At 41.0% G+C, this 23370-nt stretch overlaps 1 protein-coding gene across 4 annotated transcripts in view; it reads left to right on the forward strand.

Annotated features, from left to right (window-relative positions):
* Positions 1-23141, forward strand: part of LOC109860221 (MKL/myocardin-like protein 1) — a 60945-nt gene extending 37804 nt beyond the window's left edge. For 2 of the 4 annotated variants that reach the window (XM_020439156.1, XM_020439160.1), the window contains 10 exons: positions 14531-14596; positions 17497-17793; positions 18045-18397; positions 18700-19008; positions 20424-20564; positions 20669-20846; positions 20922-21224; positions 21369-22000; positions 22120-22635; positions 22706-23141. In XM_020439156.1, the coding sequence (XP_020294745.1) occupies positions 14531-14596; positions 17497-17793; positions 18045-18397; positions 18700-19008; positions 20424-20564; positions 20669-20846; positions 20922-21224; positions 21369-22000; positions 22120-22635; positions 22706-23032 (3122 nt within the window). In that variant the 3' untranslated portion in view covers positions 23033-23141. Of the gene's footprint in view, positions 1-890; positions 1335-14530; positions 14597-17496; positions 17794-18044; positions 18398-18699; positions 19009-20423; positions 20565-20668; positions 20847-20921; positions 21225-21368; positions 22001-22119; positions 22636-22705 lie in introns of all 4 variants that reach the window. The other 2 variants (XM_020439158.1, XM_020439157.1) reach the window with 2 other exon arrangements.
* Positions 23142-23370: the final 229 nt, after the last annotated feature.

The following is a 23370-nucleotide window of genomic DNA, read 5'->3' on the forward strand; positions in this document are numbered from 1 at the left end:
AATTCATCGTCTTTCTAAATTTTAACGCGTCTTAGGGCCGTAGTGCGGTAGTGACACTTTTCCGGACATGGGTCCCTATACTCAAATGTTTTCTACTGTTGCACTGAATAACCCCTAGAAGTTTGATCCCATAGTTCTGAAACACCCTGTATTTTTTCAGATATGATTTATAAATTATAGACAGTAGATGTAACATTCACAAGTAATGAAAGAGTTAACAAATGCACAACGTATGTTACATGACAATATCGCGCGCATGCAACCTCATACGCGGAAACGAGAACTGTTCATTGAACATTTGTTTAATGTCAGAAGGATTTTAATTTAACTAGTAAAAAAAATTAATACGCGTCTTATGCCACGTCAACTTTGCGGTTAGAAATATTGCGTGCAACTTCTGACGCATTGAGCAGAAATTATAATGAATCGTGATCGTTCTTAGCATACATTTGAATATTGTGTACTTAAATTTATCGAAGTGAAAACACGTGTAAAATTCGAACTACACATTATAAGAGCAATTACGGCGAGAACACATGGAAAGCAAAAGCGTTAAAAGTCACGAGGAGAATAATTGTTTGGTAATACGAAATAAATTAACTAATCTGCTATGTAAAAAAACAGTATTCGCAGTAATCAATGAATCGATGTGCGGCGTGCGAGTTCACAGAGGCTTGACCGGCTTGATCAAAAGATTGATTTCTAAAAGCGTTAAACGTTGCGAAGCTATATTTTTTTATTAAAACCTAGACGACGTAATACGTCTTTTATTATTAAAAACTTAATTTTAAATTTGTCACATACGCTTTCGTAATGTTCGACGCAAACAGTATCGATCGCGAACGAGTTATTTTTTCGTCGCGCTTGATACTAAACCGTAAACCTTTCAGGAACCGACAAACGCAGGAGCATCGATCACAATTCTGAGGGATGGATCGAAATTAATCGATTCTTATCGACACAATTACATCCATTGACAATTTGCGTGTTTCGCGATAAATGCGAAACGGTTTGTATAAAAAGAAGCCAATGTATTTCTGTGTGTGCGTCATCGTCCCGTCCCGTTTGCTCGGGACAAAAAAATGTTTCGCAGAAAATGTGGGACGAGAATGTCCAAAATGAGTTGCACTGGCAACACGTGAGCCGTTCAACATAGTATATATATATATATATATTTCGCACCGTGTGTGATAAGACGGAAATATAATTTATTGTGCGTGCGCGATCATATATATACAACATCATGGTTACCTTGGACACTGAGCAGAAGCCCGAGAGGCAGCACTGCGGCCGACGCATGTGCGCCATTTGCAGACGCATCAAACGAGATAAAGGTAATGAGCGACACGATTTTTATCTTAATGCTGTGTTACGTCGCGACCGTTTAGCGTCGTAAAGTAATATTTAAAAGTATGTATTTCTAATCTTTTTTTCACCTTCACAATTGGAACAACTCACGAACACAATTCACTGTCAGCGGAAAAATAAAAGTGCGGACCGATGATATCCTTCGAACCGCTTTATACATACAGTGTTTAAAGCGAAACTAGTTGTCTGCTTGATTCGTTAACATTGACAATTCGACGAACGGATTTGCCTTGTTTCGCTTGGAATTTTAAGAATTGTCATTAAGGCGGCTAATTATGGCGTTTTCTTTTCTCTTGCGCAATAATTCACAGCGTTGCACAGGGAGACAGAGAGCGAAAATAAAACGCGTGACAAAACGTTTTGCAATTTATAACAAAGGACATCTCTTTCTCCCTTCTCATACAAAAATAAACCTACAAGATTAACTTTCCATTAAACAAAAAGTATAATCCAGTGCTAGTAGAGTCTTATTATATTATGACATTTTTTAATATTCACTGCAGTTTTCTGATCGTTCGCTTTGTCATTTCTAAAAAAGAAATATCGAAAAGACAACAAGACACTTACGCGAGGCTGTCGACTTACACGTATTACGGAGTTACGAATGCGTGCCGACGCGATTCGAAACTGGTTCGTCCTCCTTTGCAGTTCCCCACGTTTGTACTCGTCCTCGTTGTTTCATGCAAATCGCTCGTTAGTCGAAACACCTGAAATTCTCGTGTGGGACGCATACATTGTGTGTGTATCTTTCTCGCTCTCTTTCTCTCTCTCTCTCTCTCTCTCTCTCTCCCTCTCTCTCTCTCTCGACGCACACACGAGACTCCATGGATTATTCATCCCCGTGGCGTATTCGTGTTAAGGTGACAGACTGACTGACGGACTGACGAAGGAGGAAAGCTAAGGAACGTAGGGAGGTATCCTTTGCGCCTCGGGATAATGGCTGTCCGTCTTGTTCGATACGTCAGTGCGAGAGAATCGCGCGGGATACATTTTTTTTCGTAGCAAACTCAACCCTCCAGTTAATTATTTTCCTGCCGAGAAATAAATCGGATCCTATTTCTCTCGAAGATAATAGAAGTTGTCTGACATCTCTCTCTTTCTCTCTCTCTCTCTATCTCTTATGTACCTTTAAGTAAATAAAATTCAATAATGTAATCGATATGTGGTCTTAGTACTTTATGTAGATAAAAATAAGTGCATTAGTTTTTTAGAAGTTCACTAAATTATCAATTAATTTCTAAACTGTAATATTTGATCGCGTGAGTTGTTGCAGGATTTTGTAATTGTAAACAGAGTTATCTCTTAGCATTTGTCCGAGGTATTTATACAAAGAGAAATCCCTTGGAGGCGTGAAGGGGCGCTGACGAAATAACGCGCGCGCGCGTGAATGAAGGAAACGCGCTGCGCGGTTTCATTCATCCGCGACGCGCACGCAACCGCGTAATCGCAGTCAAATAGGCGAGCGAACACGTTCGATTTCACGAACAACCTTGCTCGATGCCTGAGCAGTTATGGCAGGCGTGACTAGGCCGGAGGTCCCGATTATGATAAAGCGCGTGGGCGAACCCACACTCGCCCTTCGCTCGTTCATTCATAAATTCAACTCTCACCGCGAGCGCACGAGCGCGCGCGCGCGTGTCTTTCGGTGGCTCTTGCGTTACACCTCGTTGCTCGATCAGGCGTGTCGTTTCTCAAATGGCACCGTTCCATCCGCTCGAGATCCATTCGAAATATGTACCTCTTTCGAAAAACAGAAAAGCGTAACGCACAAAAAAAAAATCAGAAAAAAAATAAAGAGAAGAAATTTTTTTCTTAAAAATGCATATGAATGTCAAATTAGATGATTGGAGTAGATGAATATTTATCACAACGGGTTATATTTATTGTTTCAATGTTAGCGATCGAGTATTACGTTGAATGTATTGAAATTAGTACGAAGTATGTAAGTGAGATTTGTTAAATGGCACGCGATAAACAATAAGCGGCGAATGGAAATTGACGAGTCTGATGATAGAATTATATTTATTTTTACTCCCTCGCAGTTTTCGATTAATTCTATGATTAGAGATGTCGCATACATTTGAGAAACGTGCTCTAAAGCGGAGCAATCGGATAAACATATATGGATTTGTTTGCTGGATTCTACGGCGAATTAACCGATTGCGCACAAAAAAAAGTCGATTGCAGGTTTTCCAAAGTGCAAAAGTTTCAGAATCGGCGCGCATGATTATGCGACGGTCTATTTCTAGAAACGTGCCGTAGATACTAATTATTTTTTATCAAAATCGTTGCCGCTCGTCTTTGGCGAACAGCCGAAGTAAGAAGCCAAGATGATACGGAGACGCAGAAGAAGCATCTGAAACATACGAATCTTAAGATATCGAGTCTTCGGGAGAAAGAAAAACGAGGTCGGATACTCAGAGTAGAAGGAGACATGCAACAAAGAGAAGAGGACACGCCGCGAAGATGCGAGAAAGAGAGAACGCAATGGAGAACGGTGTGTCTAAGAAAATAAGCGTGCTTGATATCACGAACGAGATGCGTAGAGAGAGAGGCGGAGAAACAATTGGCATTCTGCACGCACGTCCGATCGGAAGGACGAAGGGACGAGGTAAGGGTGGTAACTCCGATGCGGAGGGAACGCGGAGTGAACGCAACGGTGGCATGCACCTGTGCATTGCCGCCATATACGACGCGGAGTTATGGCGTTTTTCTCCACGTATGTGCGCTCGTATACGCGTATACGTTCGTACACGATCGTATCTCAACCGGCGAAACCAATTCCATTTCTGGAACGGTTTGCGTCCGTCCGTTCGTTCGTCCGCACGTCTGTATGTTTGTCCGCGAACGAACGATCTCGAGACCGCCCTGCGCGGCGAGCTAAATTAATTGTTTGCGAAGCGTGTGCGTAACCGCACGCACGCACGCACGCTCGCGATCGCATCGCGATTGCATCGCGGAGAAAAACGTAACGAACGGGAGAGACGCGAGAGAACGGAAAACGCGCGCTCCGTGTTTATTAGACACGCTAGACGAGTTCGCTCGACGCCGTTTTTCCGCCAGCAATGTCTCGCTTTCCGCGGTAAGCAACACTGCGGAAACGAGGTTTTCACTTCCCTCCTCGTTTCTCTCGCCAAGAAACTCTGTTGTTTTTTTTTTTTTTTTTTTTTTTTTTTCGTGAGAAGTGACTCGAAAACGTGTGTACGCGCAACTGTTCGATCTTACACTGTTGTGTAAAAACGCAACGTCAGAGATTTGTTACAAATGAGATGGTCGTTTCTTTTCACATTTTGCCGAGATCTTACTCTGCACATCATAAATCATTTCAAGCTGAAAGTTGTTTTATATATAAAGTAATAATAGAGAGTGTAAATACAATAGAATGTGCATACAATATATATACTATATATCACTTTTGTTTTCACGTTCTCACATCATCTCCGAATGCCGGAAAAATGTCGAAGACAAACTTAATGAATCGTATGAAAACAATGTAGTTATCAGATTTCGCTTCCGTCTTACCAAAAAGCCAAGTCAGCGTGTTGACGAAGTGGCTGAGCAAAGTGTGTGTCTACCTGGCGTGTGCCTCCTTTACCTCCGCGGCTCCGGAGTCGGAGCGTAGTTGTGGGTGTAACCAGTTTCCCGTGGGCTTAGCTGTCAAGCCCACGTGGGCCGCCCACGCCGGTCAGATATATTACTACGTCGTAAGAGAAAGAAGAATGACGGCGCGCGACGGAGTCGCGAAGGGGAGCCGAGGAAAGAGAAAGAGAGTGGCAAGGAAACCTTCAGGATGAGAGATGCGGCTTGCGACACAGGAAACAGTTTTACCTGGAGGGGCGAACGAGCGAGCCGCGCAGCATCCAGCGACGTGTAACTAAGCGGACACGTGGGTGGATGTATGCACGATGCACGCGCGGATATCGCGTTCTTCAAAACTCGCGAGCTTTTCGTGACTCTCTACGAGAGGCTGGATAATGATTGCCGAAGCAAGTTGTTTAGAATCCTGACGCGCAATCACGAAGACATTTTACCATCTCTCAAATCGAGTCTTGAAAATTAGCAAGAGTGCACATTTGTAAAAGACGAGAACTATCTATTGCGTTGCGATGATTTGTCAAATTTATTGTTCGAATAGATAATTTTTATTATACATCTTTGAACATCAAGCGGTAGCGTCTCGCGCGCTAAATATATTTATTTTTTACAATTAGATCATAGAAAAGCGTAAACTGCATCTACTCCGCCCGAATAAATTTCTACGTATAAAAAACAACGTCGAAATCGACGTTTTCAGTTTAAAATTACAGAATTGTGATAGAAAACGTGTATCATTTGCACGAACTATTTTTTCAACCATCAATTATTTTATCTATTATTGTTAGAGAAAAACACTGTTTCGGAACACTAATTACACCACTAAAAAAACCTTAGATTTTTACTTTATGCAATATTAAAAAATTGTTCAAATTGGTCTACCCAATTAATCCAAAGTTATTGAGTTTTCTTTAGTATAGGTTTATTTAAACCTATTTTTTCTTTTTTTTTTTATATGTAAAAGACACACGTGTGTTTCTCTTTTATCGAAGTGCTTAAATCTGCACGATTTTCTATATTTCGCTACTTCGTACACTTTGAGAAATCTAACACCACATCTCTCTGCGGTTATCTCGCCTTTTAAACAACAATGATGATTGCGCGCAAATTGACTCTTTCGATCAGTTGGCACTTGTTCACGTAATAATCCTTGCAAAATTGTGCAAGAACGCCATAGCGTGAGTGAGTGAGCGATGTAACACGTGGAGCGTTTTGCCGGCGATTCATTTCTCACAATCGCTAATTAATATGCCTCAGGAAGAGAAGTGAGTCGCGTCTGTTAGGTGACAGGTGTTTATCGCGCAAAAAAGATTGATTTACCAGCGCGACAGTTAAAAGCAAACGTTTGAAACAATGCCAAAGTACCGATTTCGAGTGTCGGTATCGACATTGTCAGTCAGCCGGTTTATACGCGTAGTATAATTACTGTAACATCGGAGGTGAGTCGTGAGATTTTTCCCGACCGATTACCTGGCCTGTTTCTCCGACCAATTTAATTCGATCGAATCTCGAAAATCGATGCTGTACCTCTCAAAATTAAAGGAATCTTATAATACAGTATTTTTTGCAATAATGTGCGTGTACATTTATAAAGAAAGTTAAATAAAATTTTACTCGAAACGAACATATTTACTTTTTTACACTCGAATGTGTCGTTTATGATCTTTTAAAAATATGCGTTCTGATTACACTCCGCGTGATAAAATCATTGAATGTGCGACGACGATAAGAATCGTTGTCGAAATATCGAGAGCAACGACAAACTTTTACAAGTTCGCTGTACGATGTACAACGCGCCGGACATCCATTCGACACCTCGTGCGTAGTCTTTTCTAAGAAGAGCGTGTATTGTGTCGAAAAAGAAAAACGATATTACAGAAGAAGAATAACAAAATCAAAACAAAAAGATGAAAAATAGATTAAATAGTAAATGCATCCCGTGCCGAAAACATCTTGATCTGCAGAATTTATCACTTTGTTTCAAATTGTCTGATTTATTTAAAAATTTCCACCATCAATTTCTACAAAAGATATGTTTCCAAGTATTTCTCTTTTTTTTTTTTTCAAAACGAGTGACACGATTGCAAGATAATATAAAATAATAATCATTAATCCGCGAAAGGATAAAATATGACTCTCACGTCGGAAATATCTGCGTCGTTTAGTTCGTTGAAAAAAATGAGTACATCGAGAAATGCGGGCGTACGAAGGAGAAAAAAAGCAGAAACGTCTTAGGAAGAAAGTACGTAAGCGTGAGAGAGAAAAAAAAGGTAGCACGCGCCTCTCGATTGATATAACGCTCCGATTTGCGTAATATACGCGCCGTCGTAAAACTTGCAATGATTTATGCCGCTAAATAAATAGATCTCGGTGTTGTTAACCCTGTGTTGTTGGAGATGCACACACTTACGCTCTCATCCTCTCGTGGAGCCTCCTTGCTCGCGTGTGCTGTGTGCAACGCGCGTTCCTTGCGTGCACAGGCTCGTGGAAGATGGAGGGAAAGGCGCGCGCGATTAAAAATACTGGTTCCTTCCTCGCGGAGGAAGAAGAGATTGGTGTGGAAAACAACGCGAGAAATGAAGAGGGAATCGTGATATTTAAGAATTTCGGGCAAAATTTACGAGCGCCAGACGGTCGATTCGGTGACGATTTCTCCCCCACTCTCGGAGTCGGGCGACATAGCAAATGGTGCAGATACGGTGAGATGTCGGCTGGTCGATTGTGTCTCTATCAACTAATCTTCGAAACTTTCTTTCCACGCTCATAGAACGCGATGATCACTCGAGGATTTTTTCGTGTGTGATTTAAACAAACGATACGAAGAGAAGCCAAAAAGAAAAACGTGATTTTTGAGCGAGACAATGTTTGTATTTTTTTTTTATCCAATACAATTATTAAAAATTTTCTCCTCACACTCTCTATGAGAATTCAAAATTCGGTGAAATGATAAAAGATGAAGATGTCGATAAATCCCATATATTTTTTATATTCGCACAACAGACACTTAATAGCCAATGAAGTTATTTATTGTAATCGGTGGATCGGAGATAAATCAATCGTTAAGTGCGCAGAAGCCTTAAGGCTCGGATGCATCCCGATACGCAGTGTCTCGGGAAAACAAAACGGAGAAAAAAATGTAAATCTCCACCGCTCATATCGCTCCAAGGGGGACATTACGAAAGACAAGTGCGCACGACGAATAGAAGGCGTAGCCGGTAGGCGGAGCGTGCTAAAGCCGTGTTGAGCTTACATAGAACGCTAATATACACGAGCGTGCGAGCTCTATAAGTCACTTGTAAGTATACGCGCGCGCGTTTGTGTGCGTATCGCGCGATCGACGCATTAAACGCCGGCTACCGCGCGGCGAAACTACCTATGGCCGCGGCTGGAACCGCTAGAACGTGGGCGCAACTTCGACGCGAAAATGAAGTGAATCGCAACAGAGTATTCCGGGGCTCGCACGATAATTATTTTTATTAGCAAAATTATTAACTATATTAGGATGATTAATATGAAAGTTACGCGTCTCTCCCGCCGCGATCGAGAAGATACTGTGCGCATTTGTGCAAAGTGCACAAATAATCTCGGGTTTGTATAATTTCCCTTTGGATATTATAGTTTGTTGCTTGTTATATATACGAGTATTCTCACAAATTGCAAAATAGATTTTAATTCATATAAGTTGCCTTAGTATATTACAAATTATAGTTGAGTTAATATATTTATTTATTAGTTGATTTTTATTTTGTTCATTTATTTTTCATATCTTTTTAGTGTGTATATATGTATGTGCCCGTATTATTACACTTGCGTTCTTAAAAAAATTAATCCAGTTCGAAATACATAAATAAAGACATTTATTATTAATAATTATGCGATTTTACGACGTCTATATCTGCGATGTAGCATACGAATAGGAAATAGCGCGCACGGGAATGTCAATTAAATATAAATACGTCATAATGAGCGGAATATAAAGTGTCGCCATCGGGCATCCGTCATGACGATTGTGCATTCGTAGTCCTTCCCCGTTCTTTGACGTAAGTGCGCGCACTCTCCGCCCAGTTGTGCGCGCACTCGTCGGAAAACAATGGCGGGAAACGCGCTCCTGAAAAATTCAACCGATCGCCGATAAATTCATCGACGAATTTTAATTAATATTTTCGACGGCAAGTCGACTTCCAGTATTTAAAAGCGAACAAAATTTTATACAATGTTTATTTTCACAATTTCCTTGGCAAATATAAAAAAATAAATATGATTAATTTTGTTATAAGTTTAACAGATTATTTATTATGCGTTTATGATTTTAATAAATTGAAAAGAACTGCAATTTTGGAATTTTTTCATTGTAAACGCGTGTAAATTTATGAAATGCTTCAAAATTATTTGTTTTTCAGAAAACGTTTCTCGCTATGAAAAAAAATAATAAAAGAAATAGAGATCTCGAGTAGATGTAATATTGTCCCATCGAGAGTTCCGCAACTGCCGTTGATAAAGTAGACCGCTATTCGGGGAATGGAACATTCCATGGCGGTCGAGATGTTTACGCCGCTCATCTTTCGAAAATCACGTAGGCGGTGAAGAACAAGAGTAAGAGGGAGGACTTTCGATTTCTATTTTGAAAAAAAAAAAAAGAGAATGGTCACGTTCCGTTCTGTCTGAGAGGAAAACACGAAGATAAAAGAAACGGACAGATCGCGCGCGATAAAATGTGAGACAGAGTAGAAATTAGAAGATCGAAGACAGTGAAGCGGTGGACAAGAAGAGAGATAAGTGATTGCACGGGGAAGAAGCGAGTCGAGGAGTGGAGAATGACAGAGGCGAAGAGACGACAAGACAACTTCTCTCGCGAGATCTCCGGGCTCGCCAGGCTTTATTTATACCCAAAGCTGCTATATTATTGGATCACCCCCGCCCGACACGTAAACGTGTCTTATGCGGGCTTACGTAGTCCGCCTTTCTATTTCGTGAATGCCCGACTTTTAAGTTCTTACTTACTCGGTGTCCCGAAAACGCACGAATAAAGGATTTTACTTCGATTGATATTTTATTAATTTCATAAACTATCGCGCGGGGTGGCTGGATCTGCTAAAATATTATGTATGTTTTTCAAAACTTTTGAAAGTTTTCAAAGTTTTCAAAAGTTTTGAAAAACATACATAATTGTAAAGAAAATAGAGCAATATACGAGACTAGAATAAGAAATTGTATGTGTGTGTTGTGACCCATAAGTGGTTAACATTTATCGTATTCGAATCACACAACATTGCAAAAGGTTTTCAAATTTATGGTGTAATTCCTGTCTGCTATCTATGCTATTGCAAGTTGTCGTCTCTGTATCATTTAGCAATATCTCGCGATTATAGAAATATCTAGTAATAATTTATTGTAGTATGATGTATATATATATATATATATGTGCTGCAAAAACTTTTTGACACTTATTCCAGATATAATCTCGATCTGATAACTCGCGGTGCTGCAAATTGTCTTATTAGTGAGGATGCGATACGTGTTCGGATCATAAAAGTCTCCATGGATCTCTGGTATAAATGCATCGCGGTAATAATCCGTGTTTTATGTTTTTTCTTACGTAGCTAACACGTAGGTAGCTTGAGAGTGTCGATGAACGCTCGGCATAACATGGCATCAATTTGTCGAGTTCGCTCAGAGGATAAAATCGAAAATTGGGGTCATACAGTAGTCGTAGAAACAAATTCACGAGGGCCAATATTTATGGAACTGTCAAAAGAATCCGATGACTTCCGGAACGCTTTAACTCCGCGCTTAGAATTCCAACCGCGTTGATATATTTGCCGACTATTTCCCATCGTCGTGAAGCAAGCGTGTGAGAAACACAGTTAGCGAGATGCGATTGTAAAATCATCAGCGACAACTTCGAGTGGCCTTTTAGTTGCGGATTATTATAATTAATGTGTCGCGTGTTGAATATTGATTGCAATCGCAATTTGCATATTTGTTCTTGATGAGTTCATTTTTATCTTTGATATTTTTTTATCAGTCAAACATATTTCTCCACTATATCTCAGTATGTCATAAAATATTATCGAATTATTTTTACTGATAGGTTGGTTATTAGTTACTCGTTAAGTCGGTGCAAAAGTTCACAAACGCGATGCATCGAGGAACGAGAAATTAATGTCGAGAATCAAAGCGGTAAAGACTCTGCGCTTCGATGTAAATTCATTGTCTCTCTCAGGAAAGCAGCGCGCAAATCTGCATTCTATGGATAGGGGAGGGGGGGGGGCGAATGTTTGGAGGCGACGCGTGGTTTCCACATCTCTTCGACATCCGGAAACTTCACAACAAAACACGCACGGGAGTATGAATATCGATAATGAATTCGACTCGATAAACGCGCACACTCTACCTGTATATTATCGCGCGGGCGTAAATGTTCTCTCAACAAATAGATCTGTGTCGCAAATCAATAAAGCAAATAAAGAGAAAGAGTAATATTGTAATATTGATACGCAACCGAGTTTTATTGCAATTATGCAAACTCCGCCGCGATTTACTATGTTGACCGTGTAAACATTTGAAAATACTGGAATATGATAGATAGATAGATTGCATGAATACTCTTCCCGACCACGTTTATCACTCGTATAATTCTCAGGTAAACCAGAAAGTAAATAATTGGGGACAATTGTTGTTGATTCATAGTAACGTGTAATCTTCGCAGAGAATAAATATTTGACAAATTATTAATTATTATTATTATATTAATTATATATGTGCGAGTTTACACGCATAAGCTTTATATTTAGTGCATATTTGATTAAGAACAGCAAAATAAAATTTATTTTTTCAATAATTCGACGTACTTTGTCCTATACCGCGCATAGTATATATATGTATTTTACAGTTCCTTTTCCCGTTTTGCTCGTATCCCTGTTAATTACGACATTTTTAAATTTGATATCGCGCGTAATACGCGGAAAATGCTCGATGTTCTCACGGCTGGTCAAGAAATTAGCCAGTGCGACGCGGCTTACCAAACGCGAAACAACGACGGAAGCTTCCAGAAATGCGAAACACGGTGGGAATTCGTGTAATCGGCCACGAGCCACGAAGTCGTAACCTGCCGTGCCATTGGCTATACGGGACAACTATGCACGTGTGTTGCACTCGAAAGAGAAAGAGAGAAAGCTGCTTCTTGGACGCGGCGCGTCCGATCCAGCTTATCTCTCGGTAGCACCGCTCTGGTCGTTAGCATCTATCTTGTTCACTCTCTCGCGTATATCCTACGTGTTTCCTAATGCGTTCCGTTGCACTCTGAAGTCTCCCTCACGTTTTCGGAGTCTCGCGTAATTCACAAAATTAAACGCGCAATAATTCTCAGAACATTTCTATAAAAATTAAAAGACACGCCGAAATTGTAACAGACTTAAAAAGTAGATGATAATTTTACACTCGAGCGTATTTCAAGATTTTACTCTCTGACAAATATCTCGGTAGGTAATTTATAAAAAACGCGACCGCGTAATTTATAATAAATTGCGACATTACGGATTGTCCATAGTAACGATATTATTATATTACGACATTATTGTTGTGCGCGCCGTCGTATTATTAAGAGATCTAAATCTACTGCAATGCAAGTCGAACTGGCAATCTTCACTCACACTTACGGTATTTACAATCAAAGCGACTTGATTTAATTCGACGATCTAAAATTGCTAAGTAACGCGAGCAATGCCATTGCGATAATCGCGATAATAGTAATAATCGTATAACGCGCGCGCCTATGATTTCAAAATCACAGGGATCACGAATTGTTGTAATCTTAGATGCGCGAGCGGATATTCTGAAATTTTATTATTACGCATTTTAAAGCAAATCGGTTTCAGATCGATATATTATATCGATCTTGGAAATTCATGCTCGGAAAGTAATTCCGAACGAGCGATATATTTCGTCGTGCAAGAGAATCAAAAGCTCAGATGATAAAATAACAAGAAATGGCAAGAAAACGCGGGTAATTACGAAATCGGAAAATATTATTTTAATTCCGAGATATAATCCACACGTAAACGAAACGAAATGAAACGGAACGAGAGAAGAAAATTGCCAAGGTAGAGCCCGTTAGAGAGAGAGCAAAAAGGAACTGTGAAACGCGGAGACAGATGCTTAACGATGGCACTAGGCGAGAGAGACCAAACACGCAGGACCAAATTCCGTGATAATTTTGTCTTGCCCGTCGCATACATTGTTTACGTAAGAGAAACACGAAGTATAGGTGCAGTAGATCACTCGAGCGAGTCTCATTTGCAACATCACGGACAGACTGCCGTATGCCAATGTTGCAAATCTCAGCAAACTTATTTCAAGTATTCTCAATGTGGTTGTAATTTAACTGCAACTATAATTAAATCGTGCTCTTGTCACAGTAAAAAATGTATTCAATAATTTTGTTGACGTTTTAGCATTAAATACAAAGAGAATCGATGTGCACAAAAATATCATGTCCGTCGCAACATTGTCACAATTTTACTTTTCGCCGATTATACAACTGCTTGTAACGTGAATTAAGAAATTAGGAGAGAGAAACTGGCAATTTAAATTTGCTTGATAATTTTAAGGGGAATCTGAAGTCGGTTACGAGTCCAGCGGCAGCACCAAAGTAGCAAATCTTACCGCGGATGAGCCATTATGCTCAAAGGCAGTGCGCCAGGCATTTCGTCGGGACATTGGCTGCTTTGAATTCAGATTGCGCGGCCATGCGGCCTCTGCGTTTTTGTTCTTCCTCTTTCGCAGGCAATTTATGCAATCTGGCCCGCGTCGTGCGTATATTTATAACCGCCGGTCCTTTGTGTGTTAATTTGCACGTTAGTACACGATCCTGCGCAGAGGAAAAGCCACGCATTTCTTCGACCTTTGGTCTGGCGCTGCGTCTTCGTTCGCAAATTTCCGATTCGATACGACACACAGATATTGTATGGAAAACATTGACGATAAAAAGCTGAAATTATTTGTTAAAAACTATATGTGAGATAAGTAAAATATACGTAAAATCTCAATTGTTTTTTTTTTTTAGAAAATCTGTTCTTTTTTTTTTTAATCAGCATATATTCCCGAGATTTTTATTTTCAATCTAGTTGTTTCGTTTTAAAAACTTTAAGATGCAACCGTTGGTCTTTAAAAGACCGGAAAGACGCGAGCAGTACGTGTAGAGAAAAATAACACAACAGAAAAAAGCTTGCGAGTTAGAGCGAATGATTGACTTTGATCTCTTCGTGATTTTTATAGAAGCATCTTGCGCGTCGCGTAGCTTGAAGTTTCACGGCTGTCGCGAGACTCTTCCGCAGAAATCCCGCAGAAATTGAAGCAATGCTGTCGAGAGACGGGAGGATTTCGCGCGAGATGCGGCTGCTTCCCCACGCATCTTGTTTCTTCTCTCGCACTTGATGGTGCGACGCACTCGCTCGAATAAAAAAATTCCACGAAGAGGAAGCCGCTCCCTCTCAAACTGGCCCCTAATTTCTTCCCCATAACTAAAGAGGCACACTTTATGACCGGCGGCTCTCTTTTTCTGTTGCAGCGTTGAAGGTGAAGCTCATGCTGAGGCGACCCATCAATCAGCTGGTTGCGCAAGGCATCATGCCACGTAAGTGTTAATCCGCTTGTTTATTACACCGTTTATACATTTTGTTTTCTTCGTTCCGCGCCGCGAAAAATTACACTTGCACGACTCGGGATTGTTGAACCTTTACCGATGGACGCGGAATTCTCGTGATTTTTGTTACAGTTGTTATTAAATATCATTGCTGGCTTAAGAAACATTATCTAATATTACTAACAAACTTGATCAATGAAATTTATATATTTGTTAGAATTTATGCAGGCAGAAGATCGCGTTCTTCCGTACATTATGTTTGAACATTGTGAGAAATTCACTAAGTGCTTTAGTGGCCAAATTGGCAAGATGACTGCACGAAATCCGGGAAGTGTGTGATTTGACTTCTGACCAAGATTGTTTTTTTGTTTGTTTTTTCTTTTTTCACAATAGTTTCTTCGTACTAATTCAGGAAGTAAAGACGTTTTTATATTACGAAAGACAAACTAGTATCTAAAAGAGTTTGGATTTTCGAATTGAATTTAATTCGAATTACAATATGTATTAATTTATATGTTAAAAAAATATTTCATACGTATCTGCAGCGTTGAGATCTTATAATTTCTCTTATAATTGAATGAATATTAAGAGATCTGTGTACGATCTGTACAACTTACATATTTGTTAGATTAATTATCTCAGTGAATTGTAAAATGTAGTAAAAAAATCTTTTAACGCGTAATATTTTAATGACAATAAGCGACTCTACTGCTTTTTTCTTCATTGCGCATCGTAGATGTGCTGAACTCTTATGATAGCGAAATAAATGAAGAGGCAAAAGTAAAAACATTCGCGTGCGCCGTCGTACCGCTACATCGTGTTCGTTCCCAAATTCTCCGATGTGATCAACGGTATAAGAGCAGCAGTGGTCTCTAGTTGCCTGGTAGATTTACGACGAGTACCAAATGTTTACCAGAAGGAGAGCACAGGGATCCAGTAATTATTTGGGTCACACCCTAAAATATTGCTCTTGTTACCGTTCGCGCGTTTATAGCACCCGGTATATATCGCTGGCTTGATGAAAATACGCAGTTTGATAGCCCTCGTTCGGCTTATATTTACGCGACGCCGCGTGTTGCATTTTCATGCCACGCGGGATTCATTCATCTGCAACCTCTGAGAGGCCTTCGAAATCGTCTCGTATACATCCGCGTTCGAGAATAACCAAAGCGTTTTTGCAAAAACCTGACCGATTTGTTTTATATTTTTCTCTCGTAAATTAACGCGTTTCTACGAAAAAAAAACAACTTTTTTTCAAACCAGGAAAGTCTCAGGCAATCGTTACTCATTCGTACTTTACTCAAAAAATATTTTGAATACGCAGTGAAAATTAAACAGGAAAGATTGGTCCAAATATCTAACGGGAATGAGTTCGCAAAATATTACGTTGTATTTACAATATTAAACACGTATGATAAGATATTAAAAATAAAACTTTGCTGCTTCGTTTCTGCAGTAATATATGTCAGAGACCGTACTTAATAATATATTATACTCTCATGCCGCATCGTTGCGCGGCATTGTGAATATAGCGGAGTACATAAACGCTTGCGTTTTTTCATTCGGAAAAATGTCAATTGTCAACGCGGAAATTGCCGAATTTTCTTGTTTTATACTCCTCCGAATATCTCAAGCTTAGCAAAACTACAGGAAACAACGTTTATTGCGGCAAATTAACGACGATTTTCAGACTATTCGTTTGAGTTTGATAGGCGTCGCAAAAGGACAATTTGGAAATACATGCGTTGTCAGGTCCACGACATCTCTCGCGTTTAAAAAAGAATAACAAGAGGTTACGAAATGGAAGTAAAAACGCTCGACGTCGTGCGACTCGACTGCAAAACACTTTTTTTTATTACATAAAGATACATATAAAGAATAAGTTGTATAAAAAGATATCGAGAAGGAAATACAAATAATAAAATTGCACCGCACACATTTCAGCACAGTGCAATATAGTATATTTTTCAACATATATGTAGCAGAGAAAGAAAATTACAAAAAAAAACGCTCTTTAATTTTTTCTTTTTTTTTTCACTTGGCCTCTCTGTATCTTCGCAAAAAGTACCGTAAATTCTTCGTAACGAGCCGAAAAGTAATATCCGAGGGAGCGTTGCATCTCTCGCGACGCGCATTACATCCACGATTAATCTCGCGCGCGAAGCCACTAAAAAAACTCGTCGACGATGAAAAAACCGACGCGGTGTTGTGCCCTGTCCACGAACGACGGCGACGGATGGAAACTTATGGCATGCGGTTAAAATACCAGAGCGCCAGTGTATTTTCACATTTCCGTTGCCACATCGGCGAACGCGAACGTGAACAGACGGGACGGACGGGACGTTGTAGGTGGTGCGTACATGCCTTTTATTCCTCGTAACGACACTCAACGTATCCGGTAATAGTGGTAGAAATCACGTTTTGGAGATCATTTATTCAACGACTTAATGCTATCGGGAAATATGCGGGAGCGGAGAGGATGTGTCACGTTCAACATGAAAATGGCGCCATGCGGACGTCTTTGAGAGTCATCATTCCGAAAATTAATGTTCGCAGCATGCTCCGCCACGTCGCATATCAGAAAAAATTCGGTCAACCGTTTTGAAGCAACTTCATTTAGTTAGGGAATATTTAGTTTAGAAATGTTATGAAAATAACTTAAAATGTATTATGGGTGAAATTGTTTTAATTTTTTTTTCAAAATTACTGACTTATAGTTTTTCCGTAGAAATTTTAAACACAAGAAGGGAAGATGCGTAATATTGTAAAATGTCGTCATTTTTATAAGTAATCGTACTAGAAAATAATAAATAAAAAAAAAAAAAAAAAATAAAAAAAATAAAAATAACAAATAAAAATAAATATAATGAAAACACGAATTGCTCGTGTAGCGTTGAAGACGCCACCGGCGTTTCACGAGCAACGAAAGCAACTGGAGCGGGCAAAAACGGGCGACTTGCTGAAGGCAAAGATCCAACAGAGACCGGGCAGGGATGAGCTGGTACGACAACACATCCTCGAGGATGTGGGTCATGTGGATCCAAGCCTGGCCGAGCGGCAACGGATGCTGAAGAAGGCCAGACTAGCCGATCAGCTCAACGATCAGCTCAGCCATCGACCCGGACCGCTCGAACTCATCCAGAAGAACATCCTTCATACTGAAGAGCCCATCGAAAGGGCGGTCAAAGGTATCTCTTCGATAACGTCAACCTTCATTCATGCACAAAGAGATTTAATTAATCATACAAGTAGTCCATAACAAAACTATTAGATACATATAAATCAAAAACAAAAATAGTAAAATTGTAATCAATGTTTTTTGTTTCATTAATTTATTTCTCATTAATTTATTTTTGTGATCTTAAAGTTGCTCACCAATACGTACAATTCTGTAATTACACGATTTTTCACATGTATAATAATTGAATCTTTTCTCTAGAGGGTCACATTCCCTTCAAGGCTACCTGCGAGGGACAAGTGACGAAACCCCAACATCCGGATCATTATATTACCTTCGAGGATGACTCCCAGAGTTCAGAAGGCGCACCCTCACCGCAACTGGAATCGCGATCGTCGGACGTCTTGGAAACCGCGGCGGCTTCTGCAGGCATCGTCACGGTTTCCCTCAGCATACCAACAACCGGTGGCGCCGTTGTAGTCTCGTCCACGTCACCGGTCTTTCAGCAGACGTCCTCGGAGTCAACAATACAAACCTTCGCCGAGCTTTGCAACAGCGTCGTAGGTACCCAATCGCAGCCAGGACAGCCGAGTCAACAACACACATCTACACAGGTAAATTCGACAGCAACAACGACAATCGCACAAGAGAGACTTAATTTTCCTTGATTTATAAGGGTTTATTTTTTCTTACTAAGACAATTACAACAGTTTTTCGAAGTTAATGTGTCTATAAAATATCTGCGCGGCAAATAAAAAAAAGTCCTAATCGAGTGTAACGAAGATTAATTATAACGACAACGACGACGACAATTCCGACATTTGTCGTCGCGCACAATTGACGATTCGTATCAATGACGATTGATAGCGGGACTTTGAAAAGCCACCAGGCAATACCCTGTCTTCGTTTTTAATAGGCTAGCCAGACGAATGGCCCATCGACTCTCCTACCATTGGCGCCGGCGCCGAGTCCTATGTCTTTGGGCTCGACGACGTCCAGCCTGAGTCCCTTGTCCAACATCTCGATAGCGTCGCCTCCGGCACCGCCGCCCGCAGCAATCACTCCGCGGCCTCAGCCGAGCCCGATAGCCGCCGCTGCAGCCGCTGCCGCCGCGGCCGCCACCACGTGCCAAAGGAGCGATGCTCCCGGGAAAGACAAGAACAGAAAGAAGTCGAAGACCAAAAGCCAACCCAAGACCCGCACGATCAAGTTCCACGAGTACAAAGTAAGTTCGCTTTTCAATTTATTGTGTCAACATTTCGGCGACGAGAACAACCGTGTCATTCTGTGTGACTTGCACAAACGAGAACAGTCTGAGACTTCATTATCCCTTCATTGCCGCCTCGCAGAATGATACTATTCGTTTTTTCGTGTCTGGAGGTATCGATAATAAAATCGAATTTATTACGCCCGAGAATATTATGTCTTCAGAATGGCTATTGAGATTCGTAATGAAAGATATTAAAGATGTTCTGAGAGCCTCCAAACTCTGACATCACTGTTTGTAATCGGCATTATATGTAATATATATAGACGTTAATATATTAAGTATAGTAACTTACACAATACGAAAGGTTTCTTAGCTCGCGCTATCTTACAGTGCACGTTTAGTTTAAAAAATTTTTATCGAAAATGAGCTATAACATAAGCGCCGATGCATATATGAAGTGCAAAGTATTTTTTGAATCGAGGCACGACCAAAGAGTGTATACAGAGGCGCGCGTTAATTATCGTGTATTCGGGACTACATCGGATGGCATTACAAATTAGTTTCCGTGGAGGAGTTGCGCGTCGGCCAGTGTGGGCTAACGGAGAGCCGCATTTCGGCGTGGCAACGAGCGAAGCAAAAAGACAAGATGAGCAAAAAGAGAATGACGCAGAAGCAAAAAAGAGAAGAACGAAGGATAGAAGGTAGTTGCGCCGAAGAGCAAGAAGAAGGTAAGATAAAAATGAGCACGGACGTGAATTCCGGCTCCCGTGAACCGGTAAGAAAAGTCCAATTCAGGGAGGGAGGGGCCTGGGAGTGGAGAAGGGAGGAACATTGGAGGGAGATCGTATCGGAGTGATTAACTCTCGCGATCTTTTCCCGAGAGGGGAACTCGGAGGGGCCTACCTCGTTAGCTCTGAGTAATTCGAACGCTAATTGCACTTAAGAGCGAGAAAGCCAGGAAGCGACAAGAGCGGATCTCCTCCCCCGGATCCTCCCCGATAGACGCCGGGCGAAGCTGAGCGGAACGGAGCCGTGCCAAACTTGCGCGCTCGGGCCCAAAACATCCAGAGATATGGCTTGGAGCTGGTGTGAAAGCAAGCCGAGAATGGGCGTGCAAATGAGAGCGCAGAAAACATCTTGATGTATCATTTATCACTCGGCACGGTCTGAACCGGAGCTACGTCACCTCATCTACCTTCTTCGACTCCTCTCTTTACGATGCACATCGGGCGCCAGACGGACAGTGATGTCAGGAAATATATCTCAAATCTGTTCGCGGATCAACGTTACGTAAAACAAGAGATGCACAAAGACGATTGCGCACATTTATTTCGGCTTGCGAATCGTTACGATTGCAAACATATGGTAAGGCGTGCTCATTATGGTAAGGCAATCATTTTTTTTGACTTACGTAATGATTCTTGCTGCAGGGTCCGCCAAACGCGCAAAAGACGCCAGTGTCATCTAGCACTTCCGGTCTCGGTGCCACACCACCCGGTGAAACTAGTTACGAGCTCCTTCTACAGCAACAGCAACTGTTTCTTCAGTGGCAACTCGAATGGCAGCACAAAGTACATACATAAGTTTTTCCAATAGAGATTTCTTTTTTCTCTTGTAAATGTATATGTTACAAGGGAAGGAGAGATAGAGATTGATGAATATTTTGTTTATTCAGTATCCGCAAATTATCTTGCCGGCCGCGCAGAAGCCACCATTGTCGCTCACAAGCAGCAACGCGAGCGACACTAGTAGTGTAAATGGGAACGCTACTAGCCCTACTCCTTCCAATTCCTCAAACAATCTTTCGGAACAGCCTCTGTTGAGGCCCTTAGGCAAGCTAGAAGATATGAAAGGTACGCCGAAATTGCATTGAATATAAAAACTGTGTCATATAGAACAGAAAATAACTTCAAATATCACGTTTGCAGTGAGTGATCTTAAGGTAGAATTGAAACGACGGAATCTGCCAGTGTCGGGATCAAAACCGCAGCTAATCGAGCGATTAAAACCCTTCACGGAGTCGTCAACCAGCAACTCAACTTCTAATTCTAACGGGCCGCACATAACGCACATGGGTCACATTTTGATGGACACTGGACCTGGTCTAGTAACGACAGACGAATCCAGCTTTCAAGCCAAAAGTCCGAGTTCTATTGTGAAAGACGAGCCGAATAGTCCGCGAACTGCGTCGCCTCACAACAGCGAACACGACGATCCGTCGAGTCCACCAGGTAAGAAAAAACGTCATCAGTTATCTCTTTTGTTAGTTAAGCGTCAATTCAAGTGTTTTGTCTATTCGTGTAAAAAGTCAATAGGACTTTCGAGCAAGATCTTTGATTCAAAAGACAGCACACGTGGGTGTTTTTACGACATAGTTCGTGTTTCAGGAGATGATATCATCAAAGTTCAGAGAAAACGGATAGAGGAATTACAGCGTGAACTATACAAGTCACAGCAGCAACTCCAGCAGATTCGCCAGACACAGCCTGCGACGGTGCGTGCCGAGAAATTGATGCTTCAACAACATATACAGAACAAAATGCAGCAACAACAACTGGCGCTACATTTGCAACAGCTTCAACATCTGCAGCAGCAGCAACAGCAGCAGCAGCAACAACAACAACAACAACAGCAGCAGCAGCAGCAGCAGCAGCAAAATCAACAACAAACACAACAGCAACACGCCACAATTCAGCAACTCAACGCAAAGGCAAGTCTCGCGGCTTTTTTACAAGCGCAACCGAACAATGCAACCGCCATTCTTGACTCTGCAACTCTGACCGCGATCAACAATAAGAAGAATCAGTCCAAGAACAGTACCACAGTGCAAATACCTACGGCAATCGTTCTAAATCTGGCAAAACCAACCAAGCTGAACGGTTCGCTGCTCAGTGCTCTTGTAGCACAAGCGCAAGCTCAACAGCAACAACAAACAACTAGTAGCACTATTTCTGAGGACGTTAAACCGCCGCCACCGCAATATGACGAAGCCGCTAAGTTATTGAAGGTAATTAAATTATGCTTCTTTATTATAATGTTGCAAAACAATATGACAATAAAATGAGTTTTAAAACATTATATAATTATCTCTCATATTGTTCATGTATATGGTTTATTTATATAAAGGTGAAAATTGAGCCGGTCCAGAAGAGTCATATAAAAAGTCAAGTTGTCGACGACGTGTTGGAGATACTTATCAAAAACGGTGAACTTCCACCAAGCGCCGCACAAGATCCGGCTACTCCCACGACTCCGAATCGCCAACTGCAACAGAATTTGGTTTTTACCGCGCCAGCAGACAGTCCGACTCAGTCATTGGTTTTCACGGCCGCCAGTCCGATAAGTCCGATCAGCCCGATACCGATGGAAGTGTCCCAGAGCGGTTGTCCAAGCCCGTCCACGCCGGCTCCGCCGCCACCACCGCCGTTACCGTTAACAACATTCTCCATTCAGTTACCCAGTGCACTACAACAATTACAGCAACAAGAAGAGATCTCGTCTTTCAGCACGGATCTTTTATCTTCTGAGGCCGAGTTGGACGCCACGATGTTGCTCAGTCCTGAATCGGCGCAACAAGCGTCTCCCGATCCTCAGCCACCACAAGAAGTGACATCTTCAGACAATGCAAATTTAGATCTCAAAGTAAGTTTTTTTTTATATATAGAGAAGACAAAAAAGTGATTTATTAAAAATAATATTTGTAATTTTTTAGGAATTAGGATTGGATTTGGAAACGTTAGATCCGATGGATTTCGGCCAACTGGAGTGTGATGTGCCAATGGACATGGACGATCCTGATTGGCTGGATTCTTTAATGCCGCAATCGCCACAAGCTTCTACGATTTCCACAACGCTGTCGTCAACTAATCATCACCCTAGCACACCATCGATTAGTCTTTCGTCCACCACGGATATTTATGACCCGTTATTGAGTAGCAGTCAATACTCATTCGATCTCTTTAACATAGAAGATTCGGACTTCAAGATGTCATCCGAATTATCTCCAATGAACTGGGATAAGGTGGACTTTGCGACCTAGCCTCAATTATTCTCTTGCAATCCGGCGTTGTGTACTTAATTATCGGCAAGTAAAACAATCAAATATTTAATTCGAGAGAGAGAGAGAGAGAGAGAGAGAGAGAGAGAGAGAGAGAGAGAGAGAAAGAAAGAAAGAAAGAAAGAAAGAAAGAAAGAAGGAAAAAAAGAGAGAGAAAGAAAGAGAGAGAGAGAGACAAAGTCGGAACACTAGTGAGGTGCATTTTATATATATATAAATATATATTTATATATACATATATACACACACACACAAATATTTCGAAACTATATCAACATTATATTGAACGTACTTATATACGCGCGACCATAATTATTGAT

The sequence above is a fragment of the Pseudomyrmex gracilis genome, unplaced genomic scaffold (genome assembly GCF_002006095.1).
Source record: "Pseudomyrmex gracilis isolate BER0280 unplaced genomic scaffold, ASM200609v1 scaffold_349, whole genome shotgun sequence".
Taxonomy (NCBI): Eukaryota; Metazoa; Arthropoda; class Insecta; order Hymenoptera; family Formicidae; genus Pseudomyrmex; species Pseudomyrmex gracilis.